At 38.1% G+C, this 21,855-nt stretch overlaps 2 protein-coding genes across 2 annotated transcripts; both read right to left on the bottom strand.

Annotated features, from left to right (window-relative positions):
* Positions 1-666: 666 nt before the first annotated feature.
* LOC145133818 (F-box/LRR-repeat protein At3g58900-like) lies at positions 667-3,219 on the bottom strand. Its single transcript, XM_079068777.1, has 4 exons — positions 2,971-3,219; positions 1,421-2,359; positions 1,189-1,326; positions 667-1,106 (listed from the first exon to the last, which is right to left on the bottom strand). The coding sequence occupies exons 2-4, from the start codon at positions 2,327-2,329 to the stop codon at positions 804-806; spliced, it is 1,350 nt and encodes a 449-aa protein (XP_078924903.1). The 5' UTR covers positions 2,330-2,359; positions 2,971-3,219; the 3' UTR covers positions 667-803.
* A 1,060-nt stretch (positions 3,220-4,279) lies between these two features.
* LOC145131063 (uncharacterized) lies at positions 4,280-7,530 on the bottom strand. Its single transcript, XM_079065800.1, has 4 exons — positions 6,170-7,530; positions 5,543-5,704; positions 4,916-5,077; positions 4,280-4,445 (listed from the first exon to the last, which is right to left on the bottom strand). Exons 1-4 carry the CDS (start codon positions 7,507-7,509, stop codon positions 4,280-4,282), a joined length of 1,830 nt encoding a protein of 609 aa, XP_078921926.1. The 5' UTR covers positions 7,510-7,530.
* Between the last annotated feature and the right edge of the window lie 14,325 nt (positions 7,531-21,855).

The raw sequence follows: 21,855 nt of genomic DNA, 5'->3' as shown, positions 1-21,855 counted from the left end.
AGGCCTTGACATACGTGAAGCATGGCGAAATGCGAAATATGCTCGGCGTGACGAATACGGTACAATTGTTTAAAGCTTTCCTAGGTACAACTTTTTAATCTTTTCCTATTTGTTTGTCAGAAAAGCATCGTAGGTCTTGTCTTTGTTTGCTATTTTATGCATGTCCTCGGTTTTAAGGGATATGTATAGATCTCCCTTAGATTACTTTTATTATTATATTAGTTGTATTTGGCTATAAATAATAGACGTGGTCAGTTTTTATTTCATACCAATGTAACCGTCGGTTCTTTTTAAATAAAGTCTTAAGCTTTAAAGCTTGTAACACTTTGTCTCATTTATTTCTTCTACACCTTTGCGTCTTTGTCGGCTCACACATATAACCAATAATTTCCCTTTAATATTGCCTACAGTTAGATCATTATTTCCCAACAACCCCAACATAAACAAACTTCTCGTTCCCAATTTTGGCACTGTCACATCTGATAGCTCCTTTTCTCTCTGAAATTGCGGCCGATTTTTCTGGTCGAAGGTGCTCTCCAACAACTTATTAGATACAGCAGCGATGAAGATACAATAAAGGTCATGTCAGTTTAATATAAATAGATTTTGGGAACTTTAGTAAATATCATCAAAGAAAAAGTGCACTTACAACTCAAATGCAATGAAGTTATAAGCTAGAACAACATCAAATCTAGACATAATATCAAGTGTTATAAACCGCAGATTCACTATACCAAAAATTAGCATCCAATATCCTCAAATACCAAAACGCGAACGGAGGTACGTATGGGTATCTTGAGATTTCATGTGAAGTTGATGACACAGGCTGTAGACCTCTTTTCAATCATTCCCAAATCCTTTCTGACCTTTGTTTTCCTATTCAAATCCTGTAGACAAGACTCAGACCACACAATATTAACCCTCTCCAAAACACACGCATTCTCCAAAACACACGCATTCTCCAAAACACATTTGAGGAAATATATTTCTGAATTATAACCATGAAACTTCTTCAAGGTCACTGTCTTGAGGCAATTCGAGATGCATGTAGGTATTGAAGACCAAATTGAATTGTTCTCCCCAAGTTGCATGTTGCGCATGAATCCCTACACAACAATTTTAGAAAACCTTGTGTTAGTATAATGATCATCCGCATGATGTTTTAATTTTGAGAATAGAGTAATCCACCTCTGAGAAACAAATTGATTGTAGAACTGGGCAAAAGGAAAGCAAAACCATATGCTTCATCTCGATTTCCGTCGTCAGCATTAAAGTGCTCAAATTCCAAAACACCGGAAAATTAGTACTATCTGCATATAAAAGAGTCTTCGCATAGGAAAGAAAACACGCAAACACAAAAGTCACTAATTCGTTTTATACTCTATATTCCATTTAAAATGTAGATTATATTGCCAATTACCTCCATAGTGAGATTAGATAACTTCAAAGAAACGACACATTGTAGTTCTTCGAACAGATCAATAGCTTGAAATGCTACTTCGTTTATCCTCCTTTCGGGATTCAGAATGTTAAAGAATGATTTGACCAGAGACGGTGTGTTATTCAAGATAATCTTGTTAAATAGAAATCCGTTATATTTAAAATATGTAAGATTTACAGCATCAATCTTGATCTTACAACCACCAAGATCACTGGATTTCGATGGGTCACATATGGTCAAGCTCTTTAAGGTGGAACTGGAGATTACAATGTTCTTCAAGTAATTCAATTTGCATTGAAATAATTCCAATTCTTCAAGAACTGGACAGCCTAAGAAAAGCTTTTCAGTACAATCATCATTCGGGAACCGAACAAAGGATAGGTGCAAGGTTTTCAAACATGGAAAAGAAACATTAGATGGGAGTTGAATAATACCAATCATTCTTATTTTCAAGGTGACGAATGATGTGCTATCAAACATAGAACGAGGAATCACAGATGGATGAATTGTAACAAAAGACAAATCAATCTCCTGAACATTTTGCATGATTGCATGGGAAATCCATGAACGTATTTGAGATGCATTACGGAAAACACGAAATGATATACGGAACTTCTTCATACTTAATGCATCCCGTAACCGGAGGACTCTTTCTACAAAGTTCACAAAGGAAGTCACATCAACCTTTCTATCAGTATCACACAACAAATCATCATCAAAATAAATGTTGGTAAGTGAAGGCCAGTGGTTCTTCCATCTTGTAGATAATATGGATGATTTTACAGCTTCTTTAGTGGACATAAACGACATAATATGATGAAGGATACAATCAGGTAGATTGCTGAAATCATGGACCACATCACCTATATCCTTAATTTGTTCACTCATGGTTAGCCTCTTTGAAACCCTAAACACGGCCTACATACAAAAAAAATGTCAAGTTTAGCCTCTTCAAAATCAACTAAACTGAAAATAGTCAAGGAAAATAATTGAATTTCATCATAACAACTCTATAACACGGGATGCAAGTTGAGCCATAGGCTATATCAATTACCTTAAACTATGAACACTTCATCACTTAAATAGTCAAACTAGGCACTTTTAGGACTCAAAATAGATATAAATTGCCTTCAATTTAAAGCAAATGAACTAATAAAGAGTAGACTTTTTTGAGTTGTGCCCTAGTCATAAGCTTCTAATTCATGTATGAGAATTATAATTCCTAGATACAACTTTTTTTTTTTTTTTTTTTTTTTTTAAAAAACGCAAAGAATAGAACCATGAACTCTAGAAGGTGTTTGACAAACATAATACGAACCCTAGAATTGTTGATCCGATAAAACTCATTGATACGCTAAACAACTTGATAGTCTTTTTGTTGACTTCTCAAAAATAACTGGAGGGATTAAATCGAAATAACAGGAACTGTAAAAAGACGCTATGAACTCAGTCGATATGATAAACAACATTCAGATTCCATATAAATAAAGAATGAGTTTCCTCATATAAGATCTTCTAATTGATCTTACATTCGCACATACTTTGCATATGAACACATACAGAGAGAAATACAGAGAGATGCTGACTTTTGAGTGAAGATTTAGATTGTTGATGTGTTGTGCAGTAACGAATCGTGGACGTCCAGTTCGCTAGACTATTTATCGAAGAATGAACAAGGGCTTTGGCGGAGGTTCACCCGTTAATATATACATATTAATGCCTAAAGGTTTAAGGAACAATTATCTTTATAGAGTTCAGACTTTTGCCACAAATGTTTGTGGGATTGACAGGTTTGGCCCCTGATCTGAGCTTGCTCGATGCTTCCCACCGCTCCAATTTGGTCGCATATGGAATGCTCTAAATAACTCGTGTTTTACATCTATGAATATACGGGTGGTCGATATAATTCTCCGAAAACCCGTTCCACCTCCGACCTCTCACGAACCGCACCGCCACTGCCACCGGTCTTCCTGGTATAGAAATGTCGGCGACCTCGAAATTATCCAGCCCCACGATTTCATTCTCTAAGCGCCACCGTCAGCGGTCTTCCGGTAATTGTAGAAATGTCGGCGACCTCATAATTGATCCAACCCCACGATTTAATTCTCTCAATCCTCAGCTTTCTAGGGTTTTCGTAACCCTTTGCGTCTCTCCACACCTGCAGCTTCGGTTGTGTTGATGCTGTGATCGACTGGGGTTAATCCTGTCGAAAATACCCAATACCCGAATTAACCGCCCAATTTTTTCGGGTATCGGGTAATCGGGTAACCCGATTTTTTTTCCAAGGGTATAGAGTGTTTGTTGGGTTTCGGGTATATCCGAATTATTTTAATTTTTTTTTTCGTAGAGCTTGTACTAGTTTTTATTGTAACTAACAAACTCATTATCTTGACGAAATTTCAGACAAAACTTATGACTACAATCATCTTAAACATTTTATACTTTTAAACTAAGATCTTTAAGTATTTGTTTTTTAACATCTTAGACCGGAAGGAGTGGGAGGGAAGCTTCCCTCACTTTTGGTGGGCCATAACCCTCTTTCCCTTACTCTCCTTTCCCTCACCTAAAAGCCAAAGAATGGGTGAGAAGCCCTTCCCTCACTTTTTTTTTATTATATTAAATAAAATATTTTTTTTTTGATTTATAATTTGTAAATTAATATCAAACATAAAATTTAATTAAAAATAAAAAGCATTTCATTAAGTAAAATAAAAATTACATTAACCCTAATATTTAAATAAGTAGAAAAAAAACCGCAAAAAAAAAAAAAAATCAAACAACCTACAACATAGTAAAAATTATTAATTAATATCCTAATTTTATTTAAACCTAGATACGTCACTCGGAATCATCGTCTTCGCCATCGCCTTGATCGTCTGCATCATTCTCCCCAGCGTCACTCTCGTCGTCGGAATCTTCACTCTCGACGAACATATCAGAATCCTCGTCTGATTCGTCAAACAAATCATCGTGAGATAACTCGTACGGGGGCTGAATATGAGCCCTATAAATGTGCTCCACCAAATCAGAACATGACTAAAACTTATGACTACAATTATCTTAAACATTTTATACTTTTAAACTAAGATCTTTAAGTATTTGTTTTTTAACATCTTAGACTGGAAGGAGTGGGAGGGAAGCTTCCCTCACTTTTGGTGGGCCATACCCCTCTTTCCCTCACTCTCCTTTCCCTCACCTAAAAGCCAAAGAATGAATGGGAAGCCCTTCCCTCACTTTTTTTTTTATATTAAATAAAATAATTTTTTTTTGATTTATAATTTTTAAATTAATATCATACATAAAATTTAATTAAAAATAAAAAGCATTTCATTAAGTAAAATAAAAATTACATTAACCCTAATATTTAAATAAGTAGAAAAAAAACCGCAAAAAAAAAAAACAAATCAAACAACCTACAACATAGTAAAAATTATTAATTAATATCCTAATTTTATTTAAACCTAGATACGTCACTCGGAATCATCGTCTTCGTCATCGCCTTGATCGTCTGCATCATTCTCCCCAGCGTCACTCTCGTCGTCGGAATCTTCACTCTCGACGAACATATCAGAATCCTCGTCTGATTCGTCAAACAAATCATCGTGAGATAACTCGTACGGGGGCTGAATATGAGCCCTATAAATATGCTCCACCAAATCAGAACATGACTAAAACTTATGACTACAATTATCTTAAACATTTTATACTTTTAAACTAAGATCTTTAAGTATTTGTTTTTTAACATCTTAGACTGGAAGGAGTGGGAGGGAAGCTTCCCTCACTTTTGGTGGGCCATACCCCTCTTTCCCTCACTCTCCTTTCCCTCACCTAAAAGCCAAAGAATGGGTGGGAAGCCCTTCCCTCACTTTTTTTTATATTAAATAAAATATATATTTTTTGATTTATAATTTTTAAATTAATATCAAACATAAAATTTAATTAAAAATAAAAAGCATTTCATTAAGTAAAATAAAAATTACATTAACCCTAATATTTAAATAAGTAGAAAAAAACCGCAAAAAAAAAAAAAACCAAACAACCTACAACATAGTAAAAATTATTAATTAATATCCTAATTTTATTTAAACCTAGATACGTCACTCGGAATCATCGTCTTCGTCATCGCCTTGATCGTCTGCATCATTCTCCCCAGCGTCACTCTCGTCGTCGGAATCTTCACTCTCGACGAACATATCAGAATCCTCGTCTGATTCGTCAAACAAATCATCGTGAGATAACTCGTACGGGGGCTGAATATGAGCCCTATAAATGTGTTCCACCAAATCAGAACATGACTAAAACTTATGACTACAATTATCTTAAACATTTTATACTTTTAAACTAAGATCTTTAAGTATTTGTTTTTTAACATCTTAGACTGGAAGGAGTGGGAGGGAAGCTTCCCTCACTTTTGGTGGACCATACCTCTCTTTCCCTCACTCTCGTTTCCCTCACCTAAAAGCCAAAGAATGGGTGGGAAGCCCTTCCCTCACTTTTTTTTTAATATTAAATAAAATATTTTTTTTATTTATAATTTTTAAATTAATATCAAACATAAAATTTAATTAAAAATAAAAAGCATTTCATTAAGTAAAATAAAAATTACATTAACCCTAATATTTAAATAAATAGAAAAAAACCGCAAAAAAAAATAAAAATCAAACAACCTTCAACATAGTAAAAATTATTAATTAATATCCTAATTTTATTTAAACCTAGATACGTCACTTGGAATCATCGTCTTCGCCATCGCCTTGATCGTCTGCATCATTCTCCCCAGCGTCACTTTCGTCGTCGGAATCTTCACTCTCGACGAACATATCAGAATCCTCGTCTGATTCGTCAAACAAATCATCGTGAGATAACTCGTACGGGGGCTGAATATGAGCCCTATAAATGTGCTCCACCAAATCAGCACGAAGGGCCTGATGAATGTCACGATTGTGTACTTCTCTTCTATTCACCCTATACTCTTGTGTACCAACGGCTACTCCTTCGACATTTGGCAAAACTTCATTTTCGTTGTATCGGCATATCGCTCTTCCTTCGTCTTCAAGAATCATATTATGCAATATGATACATGCATACATTACGTGTTGTAACTTTTTCACCTCATATGACCTTGCCCCGACCGTTAGTACTTGCCAACGTCTCTTAAGTACACCAAATGCTCGCTCCACATCCTTCCTAGCTGACTCTTGCGCCACTTTAAACTTTTTCCTTTTCGGGTCGTTAGGACATGTAAACGATTTCACAAAAACAGACAAGGGAGGATATATACAGTCAGTAAGATAGTATCCACGCTTATATGATACCCCATTTGCTTGAAAAGGTACATCGTGTGACTTTCCAAGGTAGATATCGTTAAATACAGGCGACTGGTCTAGCACGTTGATGTCATTGTTTGCACCAGCTGGACCAAAAAATGCATGCCATATCCAAAGATCATGTGATGCGATAACCTCTAGAATGATCGTCGGCTCTTTGTGGTCGCCTCTCATGTACTGACCACGCCATGCGTTGGGGCATAATGACCAACTCCAATGCATGCAATCGATACTACCTAGCATTCCAGGGAATCCATGTTTGCCTTCATGCACCGTATACAATTGGTGGATATCGTTGATAGTTGGTTTGCGCAAATATCGTTGCCCATAAACCAAACAGATCGCTTTGCAGAACTTGTACACAGACTCCCGCACGGTACGCTCTGACATCCTAAAATACTCGTCCCATTTGTCTGCGCCCATGCCGTATGCTAGCTGACGAATTGAAGTCGTGCATTTTTGAATGGGAGAGAAACCTTTTTTTCCCCTTGCATCCATTTTCCATTGGAAATATGGAAAGCGGCCTTCTAAATCGCCAACAATACGTAAGAATAGTTCCTTCCTCATCCGGAACCGACGTCGAAACTTTACAGCGTAGATGGCGTCATCTACAAAATAATCTTCTATAAGGCGATCGTGTCCGGCTTCATGATTTCTACGTAACGGCGACTTTCTTAGGTTAGGTCGTGCACGTGATGTTTCACCTAGTCGGTTTTGATAGTATGCAACCGTTTTCGCCATGACGGAACCGATAAACTTAGCCTCCTCTACCGCCGTCGAATCGGATGATGAAGATGATGACATTTTGAGTAATATTTTTTAGAGAGAAATATAGATTATGGGTTAAAAAAAATGATAAAATGTTTGAGTATTTATAGGTTAAGAAAAGGGAAGGAAAAAAGAAAAAATATATATATATACATATGTAACGGCTATATTGCCGTTTGGAGTAAAAAAGAAAAAAAAAGGAAAAAAAAACGCGTCACCCAATGGTTAGAAGAGAGAGAGAGCGGGACTCTCTCCCCCCAGCCTCTTCCCGCCGTTCCTTTCCCGCACCCACGGTGCGGTGTGCTTAAGTGCGGGAATCGATCCCGTGGTTTCCCCGCAGTCCACTCCGTCCGGCTTTATTAGATTAGATTAAGCATTACTTGATATCTCAAGTATTATTGACTAAACAATCTCAATGTTCAAAGTTTGAGTAACTTCGTTTATGCCTCATTTGTTATATAAACAAGACTAATAGAGCATGACATATTTATGTCATTAAATTTATTTTTAGGTGCCATTAAAAAAAATTATATATTTCGGGTAGTACCCGGATTACCAAAACCCGACCCACTACCCGAATTACCCAAAATTAGCCGAATTTAATTTCGGTCGAGTAATGGGTATTTTTTTAACATAAAAAACCCAAATTACCCGAAACCCGAAAAAATTACCCGATCAACACCCCTAACTGGGGTAGTGGGTTGGAGTGGTCATGGTGATGCGATTTTGCATTTATCAGCCCTAAAGCTTCTTAATTTCTGCCATATATAAATTCTGAAGGTAAATTTTTCAGTCTCAAGTACGAATCCTGCGACTCGACCTTCTCACGGATTGGACTGGTGTGATTCGTTCTATTAACCCCCTTAATAGTTAAGGGGTCTTTCGGTTTGATTCATATTCCGATAAAAAAAACTTTATTTCATTAAAAGGATTCAATCCTTTACCTTTCAATGACACATTCAAGGAAAAATATAAATTTTCGGGATTTTTATCCAAATGTCAATTAAAAAATGAAAACTTGGATTATAAAATTTCAAAATTTTAAAATTGGATCAATACTTCCAATTGAATGAGTATGAATAAAAAATCCATGGATGAAGATAGAAAAGTAGATTTTTAATTTCTAATCGTAACTAAATCTTCACACTTGGGTAAAGACGACTTACTTTGGAAACGGAACACGAACCAATTTAAGCGATTCCGGCTTCTTATTGAGCGTAGCGAAATCAAGGTTTATGAGAAAGTCAGCGAAGTTTCTATGATGTTCTACCTTTGCGTAGTCTCGGTCCACAGTGACAGTGGGAGTCTGTGTCCCCTATCAACATCCCTCCGAACCCACCTTAATGCCCCTGCTCGGTTCATAGACTCATCGGAGGAAAAAATACAGCTTTAGAACTATCTACACACGATAAGATCCAGAGATGAGGAGCGGAAGAGGCGAGACAGAATGGGTGGAAGTCCGGCGAAGGAAGGGTCCGACGAGAAAAGAAAAAAGCGAGGAAACAACATACTTGGTCACCAACTACAGCATGAACCTAAGACATATAATTGGTTGCGGAAAATATCACTTATCGGGGAGACAACGACCTTAGACCACTTGGGGCATCTCCCAAAACTCCTCAGAGTCAACGGAGAAGATGAGCTGGAGATAAAATACATTGGGGGACTAACGGTACTAATTCTATTTGACAGCTTATGTGAGGCCAAAGATTTTCTAAGGAAGGAAGAAAGGTGGAAGGGACACTTCAAATGGCTGAAGTGGGGAGAAGAAACTGATACACATCTCGAACGAGTTGCGTGGATAAGAATTATTGGCCTTCCACTACAACTCTGGGGGAGAGGAACTTTACAGCTATCACGGAAGGATTTAGGAGAACAGTCGCTCCATACGAGGATTTACCACACAGGGTAGACCTATCATGCCCCAAAATTAGGATCCTCACGTCAAGAAGGGCCAAAATAAATGAAGAAATACTTGCTACCATTGTTGGGAAGATCCATAAGTTGGGTATTATTGAATTTGATGAAGACCGGTTTCCATTCAGGTTTGATACGCCGGAAGAGTATTATGAGACAGAAAATGACGGAAGATGATAACGAAGGGGTTTCCGATACGTATATGGGGGAAGATATGGATGATGGTAAAGAAGAAAGGGGAGATAGCACAGGAAGAATCTCCGGCCAAAAACTCCTGCGATCAAAGCGGGAAAGGGGGAATGGAGAAAGAAGGTCAAAGGTCACATGGGGAACAGACACAGAAGGTAGGGTTTATTTATGACAATAGAAACCGAAGCATCTCCTAGAATCATGGGCGTCAACAGTAATACTATCTCTTTGAATACAGAAACAGGTGAAGATGGACCCCACGACAACAATTACATGCGGTCACATATTATACCAATACCAAAACTTACTGGGCCTCATAGTGGACTACCCCCAATGGGATGTTGTGGCCCATTCCCATCCCCCATTGAAACAGGCAATTTTCTGGGCCAATCCTATGAAGGGCGTAGCTCGTTGGGAAAAAGGAGAATAATAGTGAACGAGGAACCTACCAAACACAAACCAGTCATAAACCCGATGGCTGATTTATCCAACATAGATATGCGGTCCCCTTTCATCCTCTCCCAAACAGTGGCAGTTCTCAATTGATATCAATAGAGCCTCCTCTGAAGATCATCAGAATTCCCAGAATACAAGTGCAGTTGGTGAAAGCTCATCCACATCTGTGGAAGTTGTCAAAACGGAAGAAATTGGGATTTGAAATAGATTCAAATAACCCAATTCTGCACGAAGCAATGGGCGAAATTGGAGAAGTCATACTCCATCAATGAACTGTATAAGCCTTAACGTTAGGGGTATAGGGGAGGACCACAAGGTAAGGTGGGTGAAGAGACTAAAGACTCAAAACCAAGCATGTTTTGTGGGTATACACTATACAGGAGACACAACTAGTAGAGGTGAATGACATAGACGTTGCTGGTTGCTGGGACTCAACTGAGTTTTGAATTGGATCCTCTGCAATATCATCACACGAAAGATCAGGTGGGTTAGTCAGTATATGGGATAGTAAAATTTATGATGTATTGGAAATCATAAAAACAAGAAACCTCCTGGTAACGATTGGGAGATACAATATTTGCGAATGTCTATGGACCACAGGCACCAACAGAGAAGAAAAAACTTTGGGAAGCTATATTACAAATCAAAAGAGACAGAGGAGGCACTTGGGTGGTCTTCGGAACTGTCAGGAGAAAGGATGAACGTTACAATTCTCATTTTTGCCCACATTCAGCCTTTCATTTTAATCGTTTCATTAGAGAGGCGGTGATGATGAAAACTGAAGCCTTTAATTTTTATCAAAAAAAGTTTTTGGAAAAGTGGCCTTCAAGACCAAAACTTGTCAGTAATAAATTTTGCAAGCTTGAATGCCAAATCGCAATTAGAGACCCCTTTCACAGTTGACGAGATCAAATGTGCTGTATGGGAATGTGGTAGCGAGAAGGCACCTGGCCCGGACGGTTTCGCTTTTAAATTTCTAAACAAGTATTGGGAGATGATGAAAGATGATATATTGAAGTTTGCCAAATATTTTTAAAGACATGGAAAGTTGGGTAGAGGGTGTAATTCGTCATTTATTAAACTAGTCCCAAAAGTCAAAAATCCCATCACACTTGGCGATTTTAGGCCAATAAGCCTAATTGGATGCATGTATAAAATAATCGCAAAGACTCTCGCAAATCGGCTGAAGAAGGTTATTGACACAAGTATTGGGGATGCTCAATCGGCTTTTGTGGAAGGGAAAAACATCATCGATGGACCATTAATTGTGAATGAATTATGCTCATGGAGTAAGAAGACTAAAAAGAAAATGTTTCTATTCAAAGCAGACTTCGATAAAGCCTTCGACTCAATCAACTGGGAATACCTTGACTCGATATTAATGCAGCTAGGATATGGCGAGAAATGGCGGGGATGGATTCAAGGCTGTCTTAGATCGGCGAGAGTATCGGTCCTAATAAACGGATCACCCACAAAAGAATTTGAAATGGGATGGGGTGTTAGACAGGGAGACCCATTATCCCCCTTCTTGTTTATCATAGCCATGGAGGGGCTCAACATAGCTATGAAAACAGGATATGCGATCCCTCTTGGATGTGAGCCGGCTAAACTTCCGTTTAATTATTTAGGAGTACTGGTTGGAGCAAATATGAACTTAAAGAAAAATTGGAAACCGGTAATAGAGAGGTTTCAGTCTACACTATCCGCATGGAAGGCAAAGACTCTCTCAATGGGTGGACGTCTTACACTCACCAAAGTTGTCCTTGGTAGCCTTCCCACATACTATTTTTCACTATTTGTAGCACCTATTGGGGTCATTAACTCTCTGAAATGCATAAGAAGGAAATTCCTATGGGGCATGAAAGAGGGAGGGAACAGAAAAATTAATTGGGTGTTTTGGAGAAAGGTCGTCTCTCCAAAGGATGCTGGAGGTCTTGGTTTTGGTTCATTGAGAGCACTAAACCTGTCATTAATTGTAAAGTGGTGGTGGCGTTTGAGAATCGATAAAAGTAGCTTATGGAGTAAAGTTATTATCGGCATTCAACAAGGCTGCTGATTGCATATCAAAAAAGAGAATTACAGGAGTTTGGAACAATGTGTCAAGAGTTAAAGATGATATGAAATATTTAAAGATGATATTCCCTGATTTGTACAAGCTAGAGAAGTGAAAAAAAATGCAAAGTTGGAGAAAGAATAAACAATGGAGTGGTAAATTGGGATTGGAAGTCGAACCCATCATCCAGTTCCCAAATACATGAACTCATGGAGTTGACAGAAAAATTAGAAGAATTCCAACCAAGCTATAGACAGGACCCGTGGACTTGTAGCATCTCTGGTGACGGGACATACTACGTAAATGTGCTGAGGGGAAAAATCGATAGAGCAAAGGCAAAACCTGAGGAAGTAATCATCGACTGGATTCAGGAGGTCCCAATCAAAGCTTTATACTTTATGTGGAGGGCAACTCTAAATGGTATACCAACTGCATGTGCATTGCAAAAAAGAGGCATTAATCTCAGTTCTGTCATATGTAAATGTTGTGAAATGGAAGAAGAGGACAATAATCATGCACTAATCCAGTGCCCGACAGCTGCAACAGTCTTGGAGTGGGATTCCACAGCCTACGTTTGGAAGCATAGGTGACTTGGTGAAATTCTGTTCGCAATGGGGCAGGTGTCCAAAAAAGAGAAAAACCCTCATTAGCATATGTTATGGTGCAGCGTGGCTGATTTGGAAAGCTAGATGTGATCTGATCTTCAAAGAGAACCGGATAACACCTACAAAAGTGGTGGATAACGTTAAGGCGATGGTGTTTACATGGATAAAACACAGGAGGTCAATCTGTTCTTATGTATGGCTAGATTGGTGCAACAATCCGTTTTGTTGTTAGTATTGGATAAGTTGTTATGTTTTATCCCTTTTTTTGTACTCGTGTTCATTGACCTATAGCTTCTTGCTATTTCGGTCCCTTTATATATATATATATATATATATATATATATATATATATATATATATATATATATATATATATATATATATTGTCGGTTCAAAAAAAAAGTACGAATTCTGAAATATGCGTCTGTCATTTGTTGTTTCTTTGTTTTTTTTTTTTTTTTTTTTTGTTACTTCTATATCAGACACCCCAAACTTTTATAATTACTATGATTATTATGGCCAACTTCATCTGAATATACTTAATAAGTGATTAGAATTATCCATTTATTTATTGATCCACTTTGGTGCCATTAATCATTAATGGGGCCTTTTTATCGGGTGATAGTTGCAGTTTTTTTGCAATAATAAAAGTTATACTTTCATTTATGTATTGATCTTCTTCATTGCAACAAGGTACAGACTGATGTTCTTGCAAAAATAGGAATTTAGTTTTGACAAAAAATGTTTCATGTGATCATGTATCAAATGATTTCCCAAAACAAATTTAGTATGTTTTTGTTGCTTCAGAGGTTCTAGATTTAGTTGAAATATAAATGAAAGAAGTAAATCTCGAATGTTTTTGTTGTTTCTAAGAAGATAACTTTTTTCTTTCTATTTTGTTTTTTATTCCTGCTCTAATTTTACTGAATTTATTGTACTATGTAATTCATGCAAGGCTGTGTGGATTTGGAAATATCCAACTAACTAGCTCTGTTTTTCTAATAAAATCCAATTTATGAACCGAATACTTTTATTAAGAAAAGTCAACACAAGCTGATTAACTACTTCTATTTTTTTATTTTTTTTTTATCATGTGAACTAACTTAGTTCACATGGAAATATTATGAAATGGAAAAATGATTGTGAATTTAATCAAAAATTTTAGTTACAATTCGAGACAATTGAAGATATTATCAAATGAAATTACTCAACAACATAAATAGTTGAGCTTCACTCGATTCTTTTTTGTAATCTTATTCATGCAAAAAATTAAGGAGTTCATCAAAATAGTCATCAATTTTACATATGGCTACCATCGCCAACTGCAGAAACATATTTATCCAAAAAAATGGTTGGTCATTTAGGCTAGGCGATTTCGCAGACATAGAGGCCATCTGCGAAATCATATGCAGAATTGAGAAAAAAATCATATTTTTGAAATTGCTACTTTATAGTTTAATTTGTTGGTTTATATGTGTTTGTGTTTTCTATATCTCCATCTCCATCCTTTTCGATGCATTGCCATCTCCAAAAGCTTCAACCTATAAAAGCCAATACATCAATCTTTTTCAAGGTAAAAAAAATCCACCAATTGATGAAGGGAATGGGCAAAGGATCGAAAGCAAAAACTTTATTTTAGTATTTGTAGTTGTGATTTAATCAAGTATGTAATACAAGATCAGAGTAAAGAAAGAATTAAGAACACGAGATCTAAATATAATTTGGTTGGCTCGATTATGCTTTCTGGAAATACAGTCGAATGCAAAAGCTACCCTCTAACTCTAGTATTCATCCCATATATATTGGGATAAGGAAAGCATACAAAAAATATAAGGAACTCAGACTCTAAAGCTTCGATATAATATGCCCTTATAATAAACAAACAAACTAGCTTTCGATACTCAAAATGACCTAGATAGATTTCGACATCTCACAACCACTTTCGACCTCAACATTCTCCCCCTTTGTGAGAAGTGTCGAATCTAAGTCATCAGCATCTGAGCAGCTTGATGTATCATCCTTCGAATCTCTGAATACCAGTTAACTACCTTGCGAATTTCAGCTTTATCACCATCATTGTTCTTTGCACAACTATTCATTCGAACAAGTAGGTTTGTATAATGAGGTGTGGTATATCTTTCAACATCACAGGCTTGAAACAGAAATTTCGTGTTATTCCCTTTCTTGTTTTTACCAATAAACACAATCCCAAGTGGCTTTAAACAAATCTCCCCATCTTCATAACTCTTCAAACTATCTTGACTTTTCAACATGGATTGGGGAACTAAGATCTGTTTTCCCAAGGTCAAGGCTAATTCGACATCAGTTAATGCAAGACAATCATAATAATTGTCTATAAACAACTTGATGTGAGCAAATCCAAGTAAGAAATCCTCTTTGCTTGTCATTTGTAGCTTCGAGACATCAACACTTTTCAAAATTCTTGCAACACAAATCAGGTCATGAAGATTCATCAAAGGGAAGTCTGCAACCGTAAAATCAAATGCTACATTATTAGCTCGGATGATAACGCTAATTCTACAACACACCCTCGAACAGAATATCTTTGGAGATGTTGAGAACACGAACTATCTTGACTAAGGACCATATCTCCTCCTCCCTTTTTCCAAGAACTGTGTGGAATCGAAACTTCTGCCGTTTAAATTCATCTTTGTCTTTATACTTATCAGCAATTTGATATTGTTAAGACAAGAACATCATTTTGTTGATCGGAAAATCTAACTGGTTGAAATCAGTATTCTCAGTTGCAAAGCTTTTCTTTGGGAGTTTCTCAAAATCATGAATTTCTCTGTTATAACCTGGGCTTCGATGTTTTCAAAACAAAAATGCTTCGAAGGATCACCCTTGTCAATACCAGGAGGGTCATTTGCCCTTTGTCGAAGAATGCTTTGAATCTGTCTTTGCATCTCCATTTCTTTTTCAATGGCGGCCTTCTTTTCTTCAGCAGTTGGTTCTGTAGAAATGCCCTTTCCTTTATTCTTCATTTCTTTCGTTGATGGAGATGGCTTCGAAGAGCTCACCAGAACCTATCACAAAACCTTTCGTTATTGGCCTTGTTGTTATTGTTGTTGTTGTTGAAGCAGTTGTCATAGATGTCTTTGGTAATGAAGTAGGAATTTGAGTAGACATAACTTTCCCAACTACTTTTGCACCACCTTCATCCTCGATGAGTTGAAAACTCTTTTAAGATCGATTAGATTCTTAACAAAAAGATTAGAAAGTAAACCAAGGTGTAAACACACAATGAATCAAACAGATGTCGAATGATTAAAACTGCAACACCTCAGAAGAGCTCGATGAAGAACTTCTACTTTAGAGGTGTGCTAGGGTTACAGTACAATGAAAGAAATATTCAAGAAGCGTGTCTAATCTGATGCATGCATGCACCATAAATACCAAACCCTAATAACACCATCACGGATGGACAGGCCCAAATCGTGAAAGCATTGGACTAAACTAAAAAGCCCAATGACGCAACACCTAGACTCAACAATCTCCCCCTTTGCGTCAATTGAGGCGAGAGATCATTTCGGTTGAGTGAGGGTGGATTTCTTCATAGTCTTGAACAGCTTCGGTATGATGGCCAGAAGAGTTTGACGAAAATCAATGTACCACCGAAGCATATCCGAAAAAATCTTCTTATCAGCTTCACTGTTTTGTTTACACATGTGAATAATGTCGAGAATGTGCTCCAAACAAGAAGTGGAGAACATGTGTTTGTATTCAAGAGCGAACAGGCACTTTTGGCCTTCGCCTCTGGTGAACATGATTGTATGATACATCGTGTCAATTCGTCCCATCTGCATCACATTGATGTCGCTTGCCTTGCCGATTGGTTTTATCGTAGGCCTTTTCCTCAAGGCAGAGGCGATCTCTTGATCCATCTTGGCAACCTCGAGAATGTAACACACCAACATTCGCTTGATGTGATCGATGATAGGCTCGTACTGTTGTTGATTAGTCAGCAAGATGTTGTTCAGGAGGATCCAATCATGTGGGTTTAAGTTTGGCAAATCAGCGAGAGAGATCATATGAACCGAGCTGTCTAGCCTCGGGTCACCTTAAACTTCACATTTATAAACTTCCCTGCGGAAGTTGGTTTCAATACCTTGACAGTTGTGATCTTCTTTGCGCTCCAAGTCAAGTATTGAGGTTGAGAGAACTCGAGATAGTATTCAATTAGATCTCGATCAACCTTCGGGTCAGGAAAGGGAACAACAACAGTTGACTCAAAGCAATGAAAAATGAATGCCTTTCGGGTGATCGACATGTCGAACTGAGAGTCTCTAGAGTTTTATCGATCAAATGAGAGAACCGGTTCGAGCCAATGAGAACTAGGAGACTCGATTGCTTCGTGTAAAAGTTTCTCCAACGACCACAAAGGAAATAGAGATTTTCTACGTTCCAATGCATCGTTCGCTTCTTTTTGTTTTCTTTCCCTCTCTACCTATTCTGCTGCGAGGCGAAGCTTTTCATCAAGCTCTCGGTCATTTTGCTTTCTTTTGAGAGCATTTTCTTCGGTTTCATCCTCATCATCATCACCGATAATCTTTTTGGCTTTATCCTTCACACCAGAACCCGAAGCTACATTACCCTTCGGTTCAGTGGTGACTTTCGGTTGTGAAGAAGGATTGCTTGTTGGAGGTTGATGTGATTGACCCTGACCATCTTCTCCCCCTTGTTTCGGAGGGAAAACAGACTCCGAAACACCTTCAATACGGCTTAGTATGTCAAGAGCTGGTCGTAGCTTCTCAGCCAAGTGCCGTCGAACAGTGAGAGTAAGGACCGAGTCATGTGCTTCCAGGAGATTGGAGAGAATAGAGTGCACAATTCCAACGCAACTTTTGATAACTGCTCTCTCAGACTTGAGTTCTTCGATTTCCTTGTTCGCCTGAGTAAGCTTCAAAGCCTGAGTCTTAATCTGCGTGGTTTTGAGAGCAAGTTCATCCATGACCTTGTTTTCCAAGGCAAGATCAGCCTGGAGTTTATCAAGACGGGTATGGATTGAAGTTTGAGGCTCAGTGTAGTCAGTCTTGATGCCTTGGCGTGCCTCTTCAAAATGCTTCTTCTCAGCTTTAAGCGAGCTTGTAAGATTATCAACAGAGGCATTTACTGTTTGAGCGTTCTTTTGTGCAGCAGCCTAAAGAGAATCTAGAAAAATTTTGGCATCAGAAATTAGTTTTTCGACATTTCCGGTCACCCTCTTGCAGTCTTGTGTGTATTCTTCAACAGTAATCGTTGCTTTCTGGCATGAGGAGGTGGAAGCTTCAATGGCTTTTGTGGCATTGGAAATGGAAGAGTCATGTTCCTTGAAAAAAGTTTCCATCATAGCCTTGATAGCAGCCTCTGAGTAAAACTCGCTTGGAGTGGAAGAGGAAGAAGAAAGCAACTTATCAGCTTCTTATTAAGATCTCTTAAATTCTTTTTCGTGACAGGAGCGTCATCATCATCATCGCTCTGAACTCTGTAGGGGCTAAAATAGAATGAATCAAACTCCATTTCCGCTCCGCCAAGAACGGTGTCAGATTTGTGTGAGGGAGGTGGAGATAGAGTTTTAGAGGTAATCAGGGTTTCGACTTCTGAAGTAGGTGCCCCCGTATCAGATACGTTGACACAAACCTGAGGTTCGGTTGTAGTAGTAGTGGTAGTGGTAACTTCGGTGAATAAAGGGGTGGGAATTGGTATTGAAGTTGTAGTTGAAGAGGAGATGGGAGGAGGATACGGAGCAATTGTTATAGGCACTGAGTGAGTAGGATAGGGAGGAGGTGAGTTTTGGTTACCTTCATGAGCAGGTGAAGGTGGAGGCGAATTCCCTCGAAGTGAACTCTCATGTTGAGAAGCCTCATCATCGCTTGATTCTTGTTCGGGTTGATGGTCAGAGGGAACATATTTTGTATCACTGGAAGAGGAAACCTTAGGCTTGTGTGCCTTCTTCTTGATCTTTCGCTTCTTAGGAGCGGAAGGAGCCGCTTGTTCGGTCTTTCGCTTTTTAGCCGTAGCTGCCTTAGATGAGGGTCCTTCCTTCTCACTTTTTCGTTCAGCGTTCTTCCCTCTTTTCGCTGGTTTAGCAGCTGCATCTAGCGAGCTTTGCATTTCGGGAGTGAGCTGCCCCAGTCCCGAGGAAGGAAGCTTCTTGTATTCATTGATCAGCTTACTTTCACCAGAAACACACCTATACATGGATTCAGGAACCGAACCGATGAACATGAATTTGGTCGGATCAGTAACAATGATTTTTGTCGTGTGGAATGTAGCGATTGACGACATCAATGAATCCGCCATTGTTGGTATGTGGAATTTATCCATTGCCCATTGTGTAACTAGGGTCCAAAACCTGGCACAAGAAATTTCAGAATAGTGAGGAGCAGAGTTGAGGCTTTGTACCAGTTAGGCCCAGAGAATAGACCCATAGTCCATGTTGATCCCATGGTACAGACCATAAAGTAGAGTCATGAATGACTTGCTCGCTCCATCGGACCCTGCAACTCTCTCAGATAAACCCTTGAAGAGAAGAGTGAATAGACCATTCCATTGTGGAGGAAGGCATGACTTTTTGAACTTAGTCACTGTGGTAAGAACTTCTGTGTACCCCATATCATAAAACATGCTGAATAACTGAGTTGTGGTGATCGAATCTGGATTGATCATGGAATCATTGAGGATCAGCCTTAGCAGGAAGCAGAACCTACCCTTTGAAATTGAAGCTTTCTGATTGAACATCTCAAAGAAAATCCTCTCATTGGCTTTATCGTATACCGCCGTTGTATAGACTTGAGAAAGAAGTGACATCGGTACAGATTCCACTTTGGTTAGGGCAACCACAAGTGGTGAATATTTGAGACATTCAACCACCTGAAGCATGTAAGGATCATATTGGAAGGGAGAGAGTTTGATGATCAGGTTCTGATTTGGCTTAATGGTGAGAAGTGAGGACTGTGCGGTTTGTTCATGAACTGACGATGAGTCTGCCATTTATGAAGCTTGAAGTGAAGAAGATGAACAGTAGAAAGAAATCGCCGTTTAATTCTCGAGAGGATTTTGTGAGTGGTAAGGGTGTAAAAGAGAGGTAAGAGATCTCTTTATACGGTTACCAGAAGAGAGAAAAATCTGGAGTGATGATTGTACGATCCTCTGACTTGATGCCTGAAAAAGCGCGATTTGACAACTGTTACCCCGAAAAGTGTGTCAAGCGTGTCAGGCGGCGTGAAAAAGGAAACGATTCAAATTCACGCGCCTTTAAAATCTTATCCTTTCATCTTCCCTTTAATTTTGAAACGATCCAAATTCTCGTTGAGATGCCGAGTCACCCTTTCGCTTCATATGGAATAGCCTTCGCTCCCAACATAGTGTACCACCACAGCATATTGAACCGAACTTTGTATCTGAGAAATAGCCATTAGTATCACGATCAAGACTTGTGGAAAATCATAAAGATATTCGTGCAAGAGTGTGCCAAAGAAAAATAAATAAAGCAAATAATTTGTGGGATTTAAGTGATGTCAATTAAGACACGAAAGAGTGGATCCCGGGCACGAATCTCTTCCTTCAAAGTCAAGAGAGACTTAGAAGTGTCTGTGTGGTTTCCCGTTGAAATACGATCAAATGCTTATTAAGAAACATTGAAAGGCATCTTTTAATTATATGGCTATTAGGGTGGCTTTCGCTTCATTCAAACTACTTAACTTGATATAAGACCGAAAGTTGGATGAAGTACTTGTGAGACCGGTGTAGTCTATAGAACAAGTAGGTTTGATCAATTTTCATTGACTTGGTGATATTGTAGAAATCTCAAAAAGAAAAATAAACTTGATCTCAGGGGTAGAAAAGGCTTGGTTTCAGACAATTTCATAATGATCGCACAAAAATTAAAAAGAGATTTCTTGGTACCTTCCATAAAAGTGGTTTCGTTAATGCTTGGGTGAAAGCTAGAACATTTGATTGTTCACCGTCAATTCATTATAGGTATTGGATTTTGGGTTTCACTTAGCACGTGGTGAAACGAAGCTAAGATCATTAACACAGATATTGTGTAACAGTAAACCTCAGTGGAAAATTCTGAGAGTCTCAAGGGTTACATTTATGAACCAAAATGTGATGGAGAGAAGTGATGAGGAGGTTAAAGAACCAAAAGTACCTCTGCTATTTAGTAAGGACCGAGTAGAAAACTCTTAACTTAGTGTGAGACGAGTAAGGTAGCTCATGACTAAGTGATTTTATCAGCCTGATTAGGAAGAATCGATTTGTATATATCGAATCAGTAAGGCTTCACTTAAAGTCTTTGAGGCTTTGGTCAACATACAGCAACATGCTTCTAGGGACACTTAGCTAGTACAAAGATAAAGAGATTTATACCTGTCCCAGCTCCATCATTTCAATCGTCCATGATACCTTTCAGTGTGATATATATATTTTTTGGTATTTTTATTTTATTTTGATAAAAGCAATAAAAACAGAAAAGAGAATATTTTTGGATTTTATGAATTTTCTGAAAAATAAATAAAAACAGAAAGTAAAAATATTTTTGGATTTTATGAAAAGAAATGAATTGACAAAAGATATACATAGTGAACAAAGTGTACAACCGAAACCTCACCTTGAAGTAGTGAAGCGAAATGGACCGAGCGTTCGGTTCATTTCGGTTCCCGAAAAATCCGGATCCGAAATAGACCGAGCGTTCGCTCTATTTCGCTTGTTCAATTTTAATGAGGCAAAAGTAGTTTCGGTACTGATTCAGCTTCCATCATTCCTAAGCCTTGGAGTATTTTATTGAAACTTACTTCAGGTAAGGCTTTCGTGAAGATGTCAGCTAGTTGATCAGTAGATCGAACAAAGTGGATTTCCACGTTAACATCTTCAACGTGATCCTTGATGAAGTGATATCTTAGTGCTATATGTTTCGTTTTGGAGTATTGAACTGGGTTGTGACATATCTGAATAGCGCTTTCTGAGTTACAATAGAGGGGAATCTTCTTCATGTTGAGGCCATAGTCTCTAAGTTGACTTTATATCCATATGACCTGTGAAGTGCAAGACGTTGCAGCTATGTATTCAGCTTCAGCTGTAGAGAGAGACACACAT

The sequence above is a fragment of the Lactuca virosa genome, chromosome 8, assembly GCF_052849685.1.
Source record: "Lactuca virosa cultivar CGN04683 chromosome 8, Lactuca_virosa_CGN04683_v6, whole genome shotgun sequence".
Classification (NCBI taxonomy): Eukaryota; Viridiplantae; Streptophyta; class Magnoliopsida; order Asterales; family Asteraceae; genus Lactuca; species Lactuca virosa.
The sequence above is the reverse complement of the archived record's forward strand: the minus strand, read 5'-3'. Positions and strand labels throughout refer to the sequence as shown.

Bases quoted from the DNA above. Each gene is read 5' to 3' on its own strand.
- LOC145131063 (XM_079065800.1), bottom strand. From the start codon at position 7,509: ATGGCGAAAACGGTTGCATACTATCAAAACCGACTAGGTGAAACATCA. The intron at 5,705-6,169 runs GTGACGTATCTA...ACACATTTATAG, and splicing joins GGCGAAGACGATGATTCCAA to GGCTCATATTCAGCCCCCGT. The intron at 5,078-5,542 runs GTGACGTATCTA...GCATATTTATAG, and splicing joins GACGAAGACGATGATTCCGA to GGCTCATATTCAGCCCCCGT.
- LOC145133818 (XM_079068777.1), bottom strand. From the start codon at position 2,329: ATGAGTGAACAAATTAAGGATATAGGTGATGTGGTCCATGATTTCAGC. The intron at 1,327-1,420 runs GTAATTGGCAAT...TCCTATGCGAAG, and splicing joins TATCTAATCTCACTATGGAG to ACTCTTTTATATGCAGATAG. The intron at 1,107-1,188 runs GTGGATTACTCT...ATTGTTGTGTAG, and splicing joins AATCAATTTGTTTCTCAGAG to GGATTCATGCGCAACATGCA.